General features: G+C 38.8%; 1 protein-coding gene across 12 annotated transcripts in view; it reads left to right on the top strand.

Moving 5' to 3' along the window:
- LOC117300721 (protein scribble homolog) overlaps positions 1-17,781 on the top strand; it is a 122,033-nt gene extending 104,252 nt beyond the window's left edge. For 8 of the 12 annotated variants that reach the window (XM_033784485.1, XM_033784492.1, XM_033784488.1 and 5 more), the window contains 7 exons: positions 1,217-1,579; positions 5,045-5,150; positions 5,358-5,538; positions 8,381-8,572; positions 10,027-10,121; positions 11,094-11,192; positions 13,180-17,781. In XM_033784485.1, the coding sequence (XP_033640376.1) occupies positions 1,217-1,579; positions 5,045-5,150; positions 5,358-5,538; positions 8,381-8,572; positions 10,027-10,121; positions 11,094-11,192; positions 13,180-13,184 (1,041 nt within the window). In that variant the 3' untranslated portion in view covers positions 13,185-17,781. The remainder of the gene's footprint in view (positions 1-1,216; positions 1,580-5,044; positions 5,151-5,357; positions 5,539-8,380; positions 8,573-10,026; positions 10,122-11,093; positions 11,193-13,179) is intronic. The other 4 variants (XM_033784495.1, XM_033784494.1, XM_033784493.1 and 1 more) reach the window with 2 other exon arrangements.
- Positions 17,782-18,668: the final 887 nt, after the last annotated feature.

Raw genomic sequence — 18,668 nt, 5'->3', positions numbered from 1 at the left:
ATTTTCTTGTCTCTCCAAAAGCTTATTTCTTTCTCCACAGATCTCTTCTTGCCTTCGTAGTGTTGAGCCTTCATTCGCTCGCATGTACATGTACCTATGTACATGTACACTCATGTATTAACCATTATTTCTGACATAACATTTCTCTCGTAGCCAAGTAGTTACTACCTTTAGCTTGCCTGAGTCTTCTCTTATGTTGCACATCTCTTGTAACCGGCTACCTTGAGTGGCTTTTGTAGATAGTTTGTAAAGCCGTGTTTGCATTAGACTTTTGGGTCTGGTATACTTATCGGCCCGGTAAGTGAACTTACCAGCCCGGGAAGTTAACAGCTGTTCGCACTTGGATTAATTTGTGTCCGGTAACTTAACATGGGTCTTTCTCAAGCCTCGGCTTGGGCTTCGGCTCAGGCTAGGGCTCTGCGCACTGCGTACACGCAATGGAAACGCAGCTATGCTTTTAACCTGCATTTCGGGAGCAGCGCGTATTGCATGCAGTGGTTCAAACATCAGCATATTTTTTAGACAATAATAGTGGCTACTTATATAGCCCTCAGGTCCGTCACGCAGTGACGCTCATGGCTCTTCAACATTATTAGATAGAAGTCACGTGACAGCATTGTTAAGTTACCGGAGTGGTGCATTCCCATTGGACATTGTTAAGTTACCGGGGCTCAAATTGGCCTGTTAAGTTAACAGCACCGTGGCGGTAACTTACCACCCCATTACTGGCTGTTCGCACTTGGATTTAATATCGGTAAGTTAACAATTTGTGGCGGTAATTTACCTATTTTAAGTCCAATGCGAACACAGCTTTAGACACAACCTGGGAAGTGCCATGGTGGGATTATGTACATGTGTTCAGTGGAAGATTTCCAGCAAGATCTTAGGAGGTTACTTGTTCAAGTCCAATTCCTATAAATTTGTTTACAGTTTTTTGATTTTGCAAGTGGTATGATAGGAAAGCTATGGTCTATTAAGTCAATGAGCTTAGTAGGAGCTTCCAGAGTAGGTATCATTGTGTTTAATCACAGGGTTTAGGAGTTTGACTATAATAAGAAAGGGAAATATTTTACTCTTGATTTTTATCCAACATGTCAAGTTTTTCAAAAATGATGCTAATACATGTACTTCCTTGACCTCAATTGGGTTAACATTCCCGACATCTCTATTTCCTCATTTATCACTGTCACCCCTCTTCCAAAATGGATTTTCCCAGCCTGTTAGAAAGGCTCCCCCTCCCGTCGCCCCAAAACCACGGGATCCCCCTAAGCCCAGATGGGATGACCGGGATCCCCCTAAGCCCAAATGGGATGACCGGGATCCCCCTACGCCCAAATGGGATGACCGGGACCCCCCTAAGCCCAGATGGGACGACCGGGACCCCCCTAAGCCCCCTAGCCGCCCTCCAACAGAAGAGGAGAAGGAGGAGGTGGAGAAGTTGAAAGCGGCCAAACAGGCTCGCAAGGAGGCCCTCAGGGTGGCTCGATTGTCCACGGGTAGCACCTCAAGTCGATCGTCGGCGGGGACGCCAAGTCCGCTGATGTCGCCCGAAATCTTATCGCCGGTCAAATCAGCTAAGGTGCCATTTTGTAATTGGTGGATAGTTGGTGTTTTTTCTTTTCCTTGTGGACGCTTTTATTTATTTTCAAAAGTTGGTGTTGATGCAGTTTAACTTTCTTGGTGTTGATGACGTTGGTGTATTTGGTTGCATGCCCTTTTGTTGATATTGTTGTTTATGTTCAGAGTTCTAGTAGTTGATCTTTCACAAACATTTTTTTTTAAATTGGTTGAACTGTGTGGAATATCGGTTGATGCATTATGAACTATCCGCAGCTTGTATAGAACTTTGTGAATCTTTTAAAGAATTGTACACTGATTTGAAGTAGTTGACCTTTCACACATTTAAACAAAAATTGTTGATCAGAGTTTAGAATCAGTGGATGCATTATTAATCATCCTCAGCTTAATAGAAATCTAAATAAATAAATGCAAGAATTGTACACTGATTTTGTGAATGTTTGGTGGATCTTTGGTTGATTTGTGTTGACTTGAAGTTCTTCTTATTTTGTTGATAAGTTGATACTATTTCTAGTCCCTTGTTGATACCTTCCTGACTTTTAAGTGAATTTAGTTGAGATTTGTTGATGTTTTATATTTTGCATGTTGATATCATACCTTGTGGATATTTACTTGTTGATATTCCTACTTATACTTTGGTGTTTGTTGATATAACAAGTCTTATCTGATGATGTTGATATAAGTCGTTAGTATTCTTTAACCAATTTAGTGGAATCTGTTTATAAATGTGTTAGTGGTTGCTGTACACATTATGTTTTTTGTTGATTTTCATGTTGGTTTTGGTTTGTTGATGTGTATGTATCCACACAATTATATGAGTGGATAGTTTTTGTTGTTTAAAGCCACTATACACTATTTCGGTACAGGAAAAAAATTAAAAGTTCACAGATTTACAAATAATTTACAGGGTTTACAGAAGATAATGGTGAAAGACTTATCTTGAAATATCATTCCATGAAATGCTTTACTTTTTGAGAAAACATTAAAATAATATCAATTCTCGATAGCGAGAATTACGGATTCATTTTAAACACATGTCATGACACGGCGAAACGTGGGGAAACAAGGGTTGGTTTTCCCGTTTTTTTCTCCCAACTCGGATGACTGATTGAGCCTAAATTTTCACAGGTTTGTTATTTTATATGTTGTGGTACACGAAGTGTGGGCCTTGGACAATACTGTTTACCGAAAGTGGCCAATGGCTTTAAGTTGTTGGTGATAAGCTCTGTGCATTGTTACACATCCACACAACTCTATTAGCAGATTTAAAGGTATCTGTTGATAGATGTGTTGATGTTTGCTGATACACAGATTAGTTTTTGTTTATTTTCATGTTGGTTTTTGTTTGTTGATGCGCTAAAATCCACCAGCAGATTTAGTGGTATCTGTTGAAAAATGTGTTGGTGGTTGCTGATAGACACATTGGTTTTTGTTGTGTTTCATGTTGGTTTTTGTTTGTTGATGTGTACCTATCCACACAATTATATGAGTGGATAGTTGTCGTTGTCCAGTTGTTGGTGATATGCTCTGTGCATTGTTAATTTTTAGTTTTTCCATTTCGCAAACAATCATTGAATGATTCAACTGAAAATTGTATTAGTGGATTGTTCCCTGTAGTTGTATAGCTGGTGTTTAGTTCAATTTGTTGTTGACAACTTGTTCTCTTTACCACTTGAAGGTAGGGTCATAGATTGGTAAAAACCATAGAGTTATATATAAGAACTAGAGGGCCGGTGATGCTGCTTGCACAAACGCCACGGGACCGCAAGGAGACACGCGCGCGCCATTCTGCACGCGCCTTGAACATGAAACACACGTTGGAGTTTGTGTTTATTGAATGCTACGCGATGCTGTTTTGCTCAACTTACAAAATGGCCGCACAAACACACGCTGTGGGATGCCAGTTTTGTCAACTTAGAAAATAGCCGCCTGCGCGCATGCCGGGTCGCATATATAGGCCAGTGCGCCCTCTAGTTCTTATATATATAAAACTTAAAAAAGTACTGATCATAAAATTTTTCACCTCTAAACATTTTAATCTGGGTTGGTGTCCGTTTGTGAATGCTGTCGCCAGAGATACTGTTGGTACCTGTTTTCACCTCCTAAAGGATGGGTTTTACATTACATGTTTTCTAACATTGATTCAGCTGAAACTTTGACATGATATTGTACCTGTCAACAAAAACCAATCTATGACCCTACATTTAAGATTTAAAGTAAACTACTTAAAAAAGTTGCCGTCTCTATTTCTGTGCTTGGACCTTTTTTTCCCCTTGTTGGTAAGGTTGACTGAGTTATATTTATCAAAGCTATCCCTGTCGGGATATACTTGATTGAGCCCCTTCTACCCCAACCAGGGTATCAGTTGTCACCCATCTCAGGTTTCTTTCATCATTTCATGCATTAACTGCTTTCCAAAGCAGGGAACGATTTCAACCAGCAAATTTGTGTAGCAAAATATACATGTATACTAAATATATTTTGTGCGGATTAAATGCTAATTATTAAGTAGCAAATGATGTTTTTTGAGTTGCAGCCGTGACAATTTGTGTAGAATTTTTCTCTGCTGTGCAAGGAAAATCGTTCTCTGCAAAGCTTCTTCATGAATAGCATGGAATGTTCACAAAATACTCGCCATTTTGGCGTTCGTATCATCAAACCATAGATACATACAAAAATGTGACATGAGATTATCCACAGTGTTTTGTTTGTTACTAAGGCACTGGACACTATTGGTAATTGTCAAAGACCAGTCTTCTTACATGGTGTATCTCAACATATGCATAAAATAACAAACCTGTGAAAATGTGAGCTCAATTGGTGGTCGGAGTTGCGAGATAACTATGAAAGAAAAAACACCCTTGTCACACAAAGTTTTGTGCTTTGAGATGCTTGATTTCAAGACCTCAAATTCTAAACTTGAGGTCTCGAAATCAAATTCGTGGAAAATTACTTCTTTCTCGAAAGTTGGGGCCGTTTCTCACAATGTTTTATACTATCAACCTCTCCCCATTACTCATTACCAAGAAAGGTTTTGTGCTAATAATTATTTTTAGTAAATTACCAATATTGCCACTGCCTTTAATCTATTTGATTCAATTTAGTTCATTTTGACTGTATGGGGGTGCTTTCCTCACTAATTTTGCAAATTTCATCTCAACACAATTACAGTTTTTTGTTTTATTTTATTTTGACTGCCTGGTTGTTGTTACCTTGCCTCAATATCCAAAATTAGGAAAAGAATTTACGGGGAAAAAAGTTTGTTCAATTTATTTTGCATTTTCATGCCCTCACATGGTCAAAAATAGTATGAATTCATACGAATTGAATGCATCAGCATTTACAGGTAAAAGGTGAACATTGTCTACCAGTTTCAACTTCAAAATAAAAAAAAACACAAGATACACTTTCAATAGAATATGAATAATAATGTATTGTATTGTTTACCCTGATTTGCATCCTCTAGCCACTGATGAATAACGCAACAGGCCCAGAACGAATGGCATTCAAGGACAAATGGAAGCGGTTTGAGCAGAAGGCCGATGAGCAAGCTCACTCGACGCCCAAACAAGGTCAGTCAAGCTTTTATCAGTCTTGTTTCCTCTAAAAAATGTAATATTACTGGTTTTCCCAGCCAATTTCACCAAAAACATCCAAAGGGTTTCTTTTCAGCTATTAATGCATTCAGTTTCGTTTTCGATGTGCACACATGATTTGTTTTTACAAAAACGACCAGTCTCTCGTCTCATTATCGTTTCCCCCATTTTGATCGTCCGCAGCGGGTAAGAAAGTCAACCTCGTCAGCGACCAAGACCTTCAGAAGATCAAAGAAGATGAGGACCGTAAGATGCAGTCCATGACCGAGGAGGAGATCATGAATTATTCACGTAATATCACCATAGAAACTACCCCTTCCAAACAGACGAGGTCAGACGATATATTCAACGTCACCAGTCCCAGGTAAGTGATGACTCGATTTCTTTGTAGAATCACCTCAGGTTTTCCTAACCAAACTTTGAAATGTTGTACCTTGTCTTGATTCAAAGAAACTAGAAATATCAGGCTCATTATTTTTGCTGGCTTCACCATTGCTGTATCATTGATTCAAAGATTGTACACATATTATGTCGTAAGTTTGACTGACCCTTCCAGTGCTGTACCTTATCTTGATTCAATTAGAGTAACCAAATCTGGGCCCTAATACATGGCTCTGCTTACTTCCGAATTTTGCACTTGAAATCACCATTGTCTGCTTACTGTGCAAGCGCCATATTTCTGCCCTAGCTGTGAAAGCTAAGAATGCATAATAACGTGAAGTACGCGCGCTCGTGCACAAGTCAACAAATTTCTGCTAACCCGTGAAATACACTTGATACAAGCTTAGAATTCCCTGTTTTCTTAACTGCAGATTTTTTGCTTGATTCATGAATTTGGGTACAGGCAAAGCAGTTTGGCTGACTTCTGTGTTGCTTTACCTTATCTAAATTCTAAGACAGTACACATTTAAGGCACATAAGTTTTTACTGACTTTGCCATTGCTGTACCTTATCTTGACACAATAGCTTTGGTGCCTTCACTAATGCTTTACCCTATCTTAAAGGAACACGTTGCCTTGGATTGGTCGAGTTGGTCTTTAAAAAGCATTTGTAACTTTTTGTTATAAAACAAGTCCAATTTTTGACTCCCATAAATGGCCGACTGTGTTAGTTTGCAAAGTTAAAGGAAAACCATGCAATTTCGAGAAAAATTTGTGTGGCTAATTATATTCTACGTTTAAAATATATTTCTAATCATATGCATTTTATAACAAACGGTTACAGACGCTTTTCAAAGGGCAAACTCGGCCGATCCAAGGCAAAGTGTTCCTTTAATTCAAAGAGCCCAGATTTACTCTTTTGAATCAAAGGCGCAAGAAGTAAACAAAGGAAGCATAATAGCTTTGCTGACTTTACCACTGCTCTACGTTATCAAAACAGTCGAAGCAATGTAGCCCGTCAACTTACCTTTGTATTTTAACCGGCTTGACAATTTTAATGCTGAGTTTTTGCTGTGTGAACGCTGAAAAGGTTATTGGTCAATTAACACAAATTGCAAAATGTTTAATTGTGTGAAAGCAGGTGGTTCAAAGCAATCATTGCTGAGCGACTAATCAAGGTTGAAAGTTGAAATTTAACCCTTTCCTTATGACTTTTGTCGACTTTACTCATTGAAAAAAAATGTCATCTCTTTATATTTTAATTGTCGATGTGAATTTTATAAATTGACGTAACACTTGAGAATCTTTTTTTTTTTACAAGGAATGAAACAATACATGTAGTTTCATGTACGAAACTTTGAAAAAACTCTTACATACATGTATACTCTTAAAAACTCTGATATTTCCAGTTGCATCATAGCCCTTTAGAGACCATTTCTATCCTCTGAATTATTATCACCATGAGTGCGTTTTGGCGACCCCAACCAAAAACTGTTTCGGTTGTTGGTCGTTTGGTTCTGCTGTTCAGACTGAACGATAACCGAGTTGTGAGCTCGGTTACCGTTTTGGTTATGACGTCAGAAACAGTCTTTGGTTGGGGGTCGCCAAAACGCACTCCATATTTCCCTGCCTTTCACATCTGTGGGCCCAGGTTTGAATCTACCTCGGACGGGAGCCTTGCATGTGGATTGGGTTCCAATTGCCTTTTAGGACCTGATTGTGGGGTTTTCCCCAATTTGAGTTTTTTTTTTCGGACATCTAAAACTTAACGTTCCTTCTCCTTTCCAAGTCACCATTCTGTTGGATGTGTGCAAATTACAATGGCTGATTTTTGACACAATGTTTTAAAAAAAAACTTTTGGCAAGATTTTGAAACACAAAAGTTGTTTGTATTTTTTTTTGTAGAAATTTAGATAGTGTTAACATGGGCTACTCGGATCATGTTCTCTCCTTTGACCTTTTCGGTCGAGTGGTAGTAAATCAGATCTTGCAGACATTTTTAGCCATTTTGGGCAAATCTGTAAAAGCTTCTTGCAGTTTGAATGGTCGCTAAAGGGCTACATTACACATGTTAGTTATCACTTGAGACATGTTCACAGTGTACTTGTAGTTACTCCTGTAGTATGACACTTCATAACACCACTATCATCAAAACTCCAACATTTGAGAGTATTTTGGCCTTTTTAAAACCACGGCTTTAGCTTGGGCTCTGGCTTAAGCTCTGTCTACGTAAAGTACCTAAGTTGTAGGCTACAACTTATCAAATAATCAACCACAAGGGAAACTGACTGGTAAGTTTGAATTGATTTGGGTTTAACAAAGAAAAATTAACTGGAGCAGGGTAGTTGAACCAAAAGATTCCAGAATAACGTACCGGCGCTCTTCCAACTGAGCTTTCTAGCCCTATGTTAGCAGTCTCCTTATTAGTCAAAATCTTTGTACAGGGCTGCCAGTCATAAGCCGTATAACCGTTAGCTGCCGATAGCCACGGATTACACCCAACCTGTGAAGCGGCAGGGGATCACCTGGAAAGGATGCAATATTTTTCTGTAAATAATTAACAGAGCCTAAGACCAAGCCCACGCCCAAGCCGTGATTTCGAGAAGGATCTATGTATCCAATGCACAAGACTTTCACCACAGAACCCCCCCCCTTTATCTACTTCTTCTGTTGCACCAAATGTCTTAAAGTACTGTTTGAAGTCGGGTCAAAGTTGAAAGGTCATGCACTTGTCCTGTCCTGTCCTTCAGTGTTTGAAAATCCAATTAACTGACAAACTCCGATTCAAAACCACTTACCACCACAAACGTGCTGTTCTCCTTGCAGCATCAGCCCCATAGCCGGGCTACCCTCTGAAATTAGAACGGCAAAAGCCGAGCGAAGATACTATGAGAAATTAAAGACTGAGGGTCACGTTAGCCCCGACGTCAACCAAGAGGACGGGCTCGAAAAAAGCCTCTCCCCGGCCGAGCTCAGGTCCAAGGAGGCGGAGAAGCGGGCAGCATGGAGGGCAGCCAGGTAGGGACCATTCCCTGCCCCTCCCTCCTTTCCCTTCAAACGAAACAAACATGTCCCCCAAGAAATCATTTAGAAAAATTCCCCCTTCTTTTTTTCCTAGAGATACTGTAAGAAAACTATTGATTGATATTGATACTGGTATTAATTGATTTTGGTATTGATTGATATTGATTTTGATATGAAAATGATACTGATTTTGATATTGATTTTGATTTTGATTGTTTTGGGTTTTGGTAATGTATTTGATATTGATCATTATTGGTATTGGTATTAATATTGATTGAAATCTATTTTTTGTTTGAAATTGATGTGATATTGCTCGAGGGTTATGCTTTGGTGCTGATCAATACTGATAAGGAAATGGGCAAAATAATATTGATATAATATTGAATAAATTTTAATCATATTTGACACTGTTTAAAATACTGTCAGAATAAATCAATTCTGATACTAAGCACTGATAAAAAAAAAAAAAAAAACTTGTACAGTAATGAATATTGATAACCAGTATTGATAATGATACAATAAGAAAGTGATCAATAACAATATCAATAACATTGTCAATCGAAAAAAAATTAAATAATAATGTTCAAAACACCACAAAGAAATCAACTCATTGATTAAAGTTGGGTAAAAAACTTTAAAGATTACTCGCACTCTTTCATGCTTTCAACCACGAGAGTCTCAAAATTCCTGCTGTACATTCCATTATAGCTTAGCAAAAACTTTCCTGACTTAGCATTTCTTGAGGTGGACATGGGAACTGTGTGCTGTGACCTTCACCAGCTGGGACCATTTTCACAAAGCTGCTTAGCAGAAAACAAAGTTGCTTACGCCATTTGTTTGGAAATGGCAGAAACTATCACTGACATAGTTTTTGGCTGGTAACCGGATCAAAGCACAAGAAGCAGCTAAGCACAATAGAATCCTGCTTACCTGGATAGCGTTACCAGCCAAACTACCATGTCACATATACCATCTGTGACTGGTATCATGCTCATTTTTGCTTAGCAATATTTTCTGCTTGAGCTGCTCTCTGAAATTGGCCTCAGCTGTTGCTTATCCAATACTTTATGCCTTGTGTGTTTTTTGCTTTGAAATATTGCTGCAGTGAGAATCTGCCAATTTTTATGCTTTGGTTTTGGGGTTACTGACTTTAGATAGTGAATCAAAATGTTATCAATAAATAATATTTTTTGGAATCAGAACTTGTTTCATACCTACACCTTTATCATTATGTTGGCTATCTTTATCAGGTACCCTGTATAACCATTCACAATGATGATACAAGTCATCATTTCATATAGAGGGACCAGACTATTTCTCCACCCAGCCTTGGTTCGGTTACACTGGGTTGAATGGGGGAGATAAACCAAGATGGCCGCTCCGTGATAAAGGTTTACCTACACCTGTTTTTAGTTCATCTGTTTTTTTTACCCTGAACCCCCTATCAGGATGAAGTCATTGGATGATGACGCATTAAGAGCTCAGATGGTGCTAACTCAAGTCAAAGATGCTGAAGATGGTCTCCATATCAACGCCCTTAGCAGTAAGTATTTTATTGACCCCTTGCACGCACGTCACACTAGTCAACTGTGCCACGCTTACCATTTTGGTGGCCGATAGGTTTACAAGTAAACGCTGCTTCGCCTAAAATGCGCACTTCACTGTTTGACACACAGTGACATTGCCCACCAGTGTGGCGCATCTAAGATTATTCTGATGATGATGTCAGGTGAATTGGGTCAATAGACCTTTCTTTTGTTGATAAACAAACCACCTTGGTTGGCATGGACGACCGATTGTTAGTGAAACACTCAATCGTTTTAACAGATGTTTAAACCAAATTCAACACTTTCTGCAAACTTTCAATTATATTAACAAAATACCTCACATAATTAGTTGTTTTGTTTTCAACATATGAACACAATGTTTGAATGTTTTTGTAACACTGTTGCAAACATTAGCGATCTGTTTTTGATTAGTATTTATGGCTTTCCATAGTTTTCCAATTTGGGTTGGCAAAAACTCGGGCTGTGACGTTGCAAAGGAAAGGTCTATTATCTATAGTACTAAAGCTGAAACCTGCGCCATCTTGGATTCGAAGCGCAGTACCATTGTGCCACAGATTATTTCAGGTGGATGGGTGTTTGCCATCTCTGATGCAACCACGGAAAAGCTTTCCCCAAACCACCAGGGTTTTTTTAGCACCAACAATTGTGGCACTGATATTTACAAAGGGAAAGTTAGTACTCAAGAAGCTTTTTTAAAAAAGTACTTTGGGTGGGCACAGAAAATGATTCAACCCTTTTAGAGACCATAGCGGCCGCAAGCTGCTTACTATCAAAATGCCCATAGTGGCTGTGGGTTCAAATCCTACATGAGTAATATAGTACGCCTATGAATTGTTCACAGGACTCTGGCAATGCTTACTACACAGCAGATTTTCTTTATATCCCTGATGCAAATTCAACATGTATGTACACTAAATCATATCCATCTTATTCTACTTGTTTAATAGATGGAAACAACAAGCCTGCTGAGAATGGTGAGAATCCCGCTGTTAAAGTGTCTCCTTTAGAAGCTGAGTTGCAATTCATGGATGATGAGAATGGAGGAGGTAAGTAGGAAAGCTGGAGCTGGCATCTCGGTTTTCCCATGGTCGAACACACTCAGTGAATAGCGAATGATGATAAAGCATTTGTTTTCTATTCAATGCACATTTGTTTGTCATGTTAACAACGACAATTAAAAGGCTGGACACTATTGGTAATTACTCAAAATAATTATAAGCATGTAAACTTACCTGGTAACGAGTAATGGGGAGCTGTTGATAGTATAAAACATCGTGAGAAACGGCTCCCTCTGAAGTAATGTAGTTTTCGAGAAAGAAGTAATTTTCCACGAATTTGTTTTCAAGACCTCAGAATTAGATTTTGAGGTCTCGAAATCAAGCATCTTAAAGCACACAACTTCATGTGACAAGTTTGTTTTTTCTTTCATTATTATCTCGCAACTTTGACGACCATTTGAGCTCAAATGTTCACAGGTTTGTTATTTTATGCATATGTTGAGATACACCAAGTGAGAAGACTGGTCTTTGACAAGTACCAATAGTGCCCAGTGTTTAAGCATACAGTTGAAAACAAATAACAACAAGTTAAATTATGAAAAGTTGAATGGCACATTATTCAACAGTAATAAAATATATCGAAATTTCAAAGTGAAATATCAAGTGTAATTAACGTGCTAGCCAACATGCAGGGAAAAAGGTAAATTGCTTTTGTAAATTTTGCTGTGACAGGCAGGGATAGTAGATCAACAAATAAATAATAATAATAATAATAGTCGATATTAATATAGCACTTTACATGTATACACCCGCAGGGCGTCTCAAAGCGCTGAAACAAACAGTATTTCCTGCAAGGTATGTGGGACTAGGTTTTTGAATTATGAGATCTACTCCTTTAACATAGCACCATGTCTAAGGATTCGAACCCACACTCTGCTGATCAGAAACACCAGAGTTTGAACTCAGTGCTCTTAACCGCTCGGCCACGACACTTCCACGAGGTGCTGTTTCAGTTTGAGAATGACTTGGTTGTTCGTTTAGATGATCTTCCCATGCCTTGCAACATGCAATCTCTCTCATGCAAACATTGGTTTAACGCCTATGATTATGAATTGTACCAATCAAGAGATTACGATTCAGTAACTAGACCACAATTCTTATTCTACTCATTTAGAAATTAGCGGCTAGCTTGGGGGATTCGAACCCACAACCTTGTAGTTGCAAGTCCTTCATTCTAACCACTGGACCGTGATGACCATTCATATTAGGTTGTATCCGAATATACTGTGCGATTCTCGTGTGCAAAGGTCGTGGCTGAGCGGTTAAGAGCACCGAATTCAAACTCTGGTGTTTCTGATCAGCAGAGTGTGGGTTTGAATCCCCATCCGTGACAATTGTGTCCCTAAGCAAGACACTTAACCATTGCTTAGTCCTTCAGATGGGACATTAAGCCGTTGGTCCCATGTGTTATGTAACACATGTAAAAGAACCCAGTGCACTTATCGAAAAGAGAAGGGGTTTTCCGGTGTTTCTGTTCTGATCGGCAGCAAATTGCGCCACAGCACCTTCAGTTGAGTCAGTTGTAAAAACATTACATGGTGCTATTAGGATTAGGTCTCATAATTCAAAAACATAGCCCCAAATCTTGCAGGAAATACTGTATATTACAGCACCAGGAGCGTCAGCGAGTGACGGACACATGCGCTATATAAGAAGCCACAATTATTATTATTATTATTATTATTATTATTATTATTATTATTATTATTATTATTATTATTATTATTATTATTATTATTATTATTATTATTATTATTATTATTATTATTATTCCAACATACATGACCTTTGTGGTCCCAACAAGGATGGAGTTTTGTGTACACGATATGGTTCTTCAAAAATAACAAAGTTTATGGCCATTAAAATGAGATATGTTATAAATGTAGTACTTAGTGTCTAGTGATAAAAAATATCAAAGTCCAACTTGATTCTTGCTTCCTCATATAACTTTTATATTTGTTTTGTTGTTGCACAGACTGAACTCGCAGATAAACATTTAAAGGAAACCAACCAGCCTGGGTAACTTCTCTCACATCGCGAGCCCCAACGTTCACCCCCCTGAAGGAAAATTGAATGTTCCAATCGATGTAAATCCGCAGAACTTCTTCAGAACAACCGTGGAAACAATATTTTTATCTGTAAAAGTGATATGGGAACTTGTTGAGCCACAGATCTTTGAACTGTAATATTTTTTTAAATGTAGTTTTTATCTTCCTGTTTGGGGAGAATTTTTAACGGTTGTTTGGGATTATTATTATTATTTTTTGTTCCATTGTTTTGTTTGTACTTTCCATTTGATGATTGTGATGTCTTTATGAATGAAAGTTTGAGATTGGATCGCAAACTCCAAAGAGCAGGTGATATCAGAACCTGAGAATTAATCCCTATATTGTGTTTTTAGAATTTTTACAAAATATTCTGAACAAAATCTCCATCAATTTAACCTATGTGATATTCTCCAAACTCATAATTGAGGTTTTACATTTTTAACCACTCCAATATTTCCAGTTTTTAAACCGTTTTTTAAAACAGAATAATGAGTAAATATTTTTTGCAGGTTCATATAAAGAGTTTTTTAACTGGATAAAAAGCAATCAAAAGTTTTTTTAATAGCTGCACAGGCCTCATTGGGTTTGGTAGCTTCACGAGGGGAGTCGGTTGAGCTACCATTTTGTCTACATGTATGTCAGGTACCCTATGTTCAGCATCCACAATAACAGCTGAAATGATCATTTCATGTCGAGGTATCAGACTATTTTCCAACCCAGCCTCGGTAAAACTCCTGACTTCAACTTGAAAAATCTGCAGAGATTTTAAATCCAATATGACAGACATTCAGGGCTTAATATTATGGCTCTGTTAATCGTTGAAGTCTGCGCTTGCTATCACCATTCTCCGCTTACTGTGTGAGCGCTGAGTTTTGCGCCAGCTGTGTAAGCGAACAATTCCTAGTAATGTTGAGTATGCACGCACACCAGCAATGATTCCCTGCTCACCTGTGAAATATGCTATTTGTAAGCGTGAAATACCCTGCTTCCGAAAGTGGCGATTTCTTTGCTTACAGTAAGCAGAGCCATCAAATTGAGTACAACTTGGGCCGGCATGGTTTTTGTATTATGTGTATGGTAAAGTTTGTCCAGATTTTTTTTTCTCGCATAATCCATATTCTCACTTTAATCTTTCTAATTCCCAATCAAACTTGCCAAAAACTGGGAGTTCGTTTTTAATTTTTTTGATTTCTTTATGATTGTTTAAAAATGTAGGTGGTAATTAATGGAAAACACAACTGTATAAATTAATTGTTAAGAAGTTTTAGTTCCTCCCTTTGCGTGGAAGAACGGGTATTCAGCCATTTTGATTTTGTACAGTCATGTATTTTTTTATTTCTGAATTAGTAATTTTCAACTAATAATTGCTTGAATTTTGTTCTTCAACTTTACACAAGTCCTTCATGAGAATTTTTAGCGAAGCTGAGCAAGACCTTTCCTGATTGGCTGGTTTTCCAATCTGTGTTTGCAATGAGCCAATCATGTGCCCCGTTACATGACTTTTTGCAAGGTACCAGCGATCATGTTTTAATACCAAAGCAACTGTACATTAAAACACACGTTCTGTTTCCTTCTATTTTGTGGAAGTGATCAAGTCAGTTTGAATTTTTTTTTTTTAAAACAGGGAAGATATTTTTTGACGAAATGTTGCCTACAATGTTGTTTGCCTGTAAATAATGTAATAATGTATACTTAGAATATGAAAGAGCGCGTCTTTTAAAACCCTGCCGTTTGTCTGTCTGTCCCACCTCCTCGCCAAACCCAACGTCGACTCCAACCCTCTCCCTAAATCCCTTTCCTTTGTTAGTCCTCAATGTTTCTGCCCAGTACACATCAATAGTCTTAATTCTTGTACAAATTAAAAGTAAAAAGGTGACAATTTTTCTCATCATCATTTTTTTTCTGATGATGTTTCTGATAAGCGGTACCTTCCAAACTCTTCACGATTTCTGAGCAACCCAGCCTCAATCATTGCTTGGAGTCCGTAATCTTTTAACCAAACACCAATGTAAACACTTGATAACCAGACAAAGTTCCCTCCAAATGGTCCTGCTGGCTAGTTCAGTGTGGAAAAGCAGTTACAACACCCCGGTTGGTCTTTTCCTCAGCAAATTATCACCGAATCAGCTAAATTTCAGTGGTTCTGTGAAACTTGGCCATGGGTATTTTTCTAATGATGCTCGTTTCAAGATAGCAATTCCATGCTCAAGTGCCGGGCTGGTTGAGGTGGGGTGCCACTACAATAAATAGTTGCTTGGTATGACTAGTCGCAGAGTCAAGAGTCTTTTTTTTTTCAATATACAGCTTGTAGGTGGTTTTTACCGTGGTTTCATATGTGTTGACCCGTTTCAGGGCAAATTTGAGATTTTTAGCCATGGATATATACACATCAATCTACGTATTTTTTGGTGCCTTTTCTACAATGTGGTGTTAAATATTGTGAATATTCTTAGTAATTATATTAGGCCTTACTGTAGGCCAACATCATGCGGTGGCCATGTACGTCTCGTTCCCCGTATGCAATCAATAATAATGAATGCAGATTCTTATTTGACAACCGAGGAGGCACCAGACCAGACTAATTTGGCCCTCCCAGCCTCACTACGGTTAATATTGATTTGAATTGGGGAGAGACAAGATGGCTGCTTCATGATTAAGGTCTGGTATTTCAATCGAGGGGGAAACCTCATTAAGCTGTTAAGCAGAAAATGCTGACAACTGGTGGGGCACCAGTCGCTACAATAACTTACATATGCATGTTGGCTGGTAACCCATTGATTCTAAGCAAGAATGTCTGTGCTAAGCATATTTTCATGCTTATCAGCTTGATGAAGTTCAACCAAGAAGTGTTACTTGACTTGAGCCCTGTGTATATTCCAAAACTGACCTATTTTGTACATCAATATGTCGTTTAAAAAGACTGACTGTGTATTTTAATACAATTCTAGCAACAACAAAAAAAGCAAAGAAAACAAATTGTAAAAAGAGCATTATATGCTGAACTTCCTTAAAAGCTTTTTGTTACAACTATATACTTTTTTTTAATATTAAAAAACCTACTATAATTTGCTATTGCGTTTGCTTGCGTGCGTAATTTTTAAAAGAGGAAATTGCTTGTGGGTAATTTTGTTTATTTCAAATCATTTTAAAGGATATGGAAAATGGAATGTAATTTGTATTATTTTTATTCAGAGAACATAAAAGTCATGTGTTTTAACAAGTCCAAGAACCATAAACTTATAACATTTCTATCAGGTGTAGAATTTCATACACAAAATCAGGAACTACCCTTCAATGTCTTTTTTTCGCCGTAGCACAGAGAGATTTCCTATCCCCATTCTGTCTTTTATTATTTTCAAATTAATATCTCCGCTTTCTTCCCTTCGTTTATAAAACAAAATGTAAATTTGTGCTTGTTTAATGTCCGACTTCCCTTTTCATGTGAACTTTCTCTGTGCAACTGTGAACATTTTTGCAATGAAGGGCAGGCCCAAGTAGCATACATTTTCTACATGTACATGTACCAAGTTCCCTGTGAAATATTTTGATTGACTTGTTTTTGTCTTTTGTTTAGGGGGAAACCAAACTATTCCATGACGACCATGAATTTCCAACGTGTTCTTCAAAAACTCATGCCTAAATTGCCACACATATTTAAGCAATGCAAACAAAACAGCAAGAGTTTTGAACCAGAAAGTATTGTGTAAGGCCGTGTCCGAAACGACGACTTCGGCTACAGCTACGTCTAGATCAGCGCGTCTACCAGTGTTGAAGAATAGGCAGACGCGCGCGATCTAGCCGTAGCTGTAGCCGAAGTCGTCGTTTCGGACACGGCCTAAGTCTACAACACTTAAGCCTCCATAGCCCCATACGCTCATGTGCCCTATCATTAGGCCGTGTCCGAAACGGCGACTTCGGCTACAGCTACTGCTAGATCGCGCACGTCTGCCTATTCTTCAACACTGGTAGACGCGCTGATCTAGACGTAGCTGTAGCCGAAGTCGTCGTTTCGGACACAGCCATACCATTCTGTGCCCTTTGATACCATCAATACCCCTTAACTATTCAATAAAAAACATGTACCCACATACCCCTGGTTCCTATACGTACCTCCTGATACCCACACATACCCACCCAATCTTACAGATCGGGATTGTGGGGTCCTGCTTTCGTTCTATAATACTCCCTTTTCTTAAGAATCCCCTGATAAACGCGCACAAACACCCCCACAATCCTCAAAATATTTTCTGCTTTGGAACTTGGTACATGCAGAAAAAATCCCAATCAGCATTTTGATTTGAAATCATATGTCATCAGTAACTAAAATCAATTTTAATATTAGATATTCCACAGCATTTCGGGGCAAAGAAAAGTCAAACTGGGTTTGCTTCAGTGACTTTATTTAAATTCTTTACATTTGTAAATAACAAACATGTAATTATAAACGAGCTGTATTCCGTTTTAGTTTGTGATCCATATGTTCTTCTTTTCAGACATTGATTAAATAATATATAGCATTGGAGACTAAACTGGTGGTGTCTGGCGTGCATTTATTACTAGTGTGGAACTGGTTGGCTTTAAATTAGTGCATGGAATGTGTTGACTTCTGAAGTGGGTAAGTTTAGTTTTGTTGTAGACTGTCAACAGATTGTCGGGCATGCTCAGTTGGCCTCTGGCACCCCACCCCCGGCCCATTCCGCCCCACAAGATAAGCTCCACATCCCACCGGAAGACTCGGCCGGGGATCCGATGGGGACGAGGTGGTCCAGCTCACGATCATGGAGCAAGTACAACTACGACACCTCTAACACCTCCTGGGCATCCACTGGCAGGACACGATCTCAAACACAAAGGTTCTTCAGTTTTGGCTGGCATGCCAAGTGTCACAAAATTGATTGAGGAACGACAGCTCGGATGGATTGGCCATGTTACCAGGATGGAGGAACCATGACTGCCGAAAGCTGTGTTCTACTCGGAGCTACAATTGGGGGTAGGAGACCTTTCTCCGAACTGTGGACCCTATTGTCCTCTCTTTGTTATAGGTCCCCGGTTTCAATGTGTATACCTACTCACCCCCCCCCCCCCCACACACACACCCAACTGCGGGTAGGGTCTACGAACAATACTAACCTGTACAGCATCCCCCCTCCTTCCCCACTATGGTCGACCTCGAGTTACCCCGCCCCATATAGTTCATCGTCAGGGAATCGTCAATCTCCTGAAGAAGCTATCTTCCACACAAAGCCCCTGAGCTCAGATGGCATCCACCAATTTGTGCTACAAAAGTGCGCTTCAGAGATTGCTCCAGTCTTGACCAAAATCTTCAACCAAAGTATCAACACGGGTAACTTGCCATCAGGTTGGCCCAAAGCCAACTTCTCAACAATCGACAGAAAAAGGTAGTTGTACCGACCCA

The sequence above is a fragment of the Asterias rubens genome, chromosome 16 (genome assembly GCF_902459465.1).
Source record: "Asterias rubens chromosome 16, eAstRub1.3, whole genome shotgun sequence".
Lineage (NCBI taxonomy): Eukaryota > Metazoa > Echinodermata > Asteroidea > Forcipulatida > Asteriidae > Asterias > Asterias rubens.
This window is presented reverse-complemented; position numbering and strand designations above follow the sequence as displayed.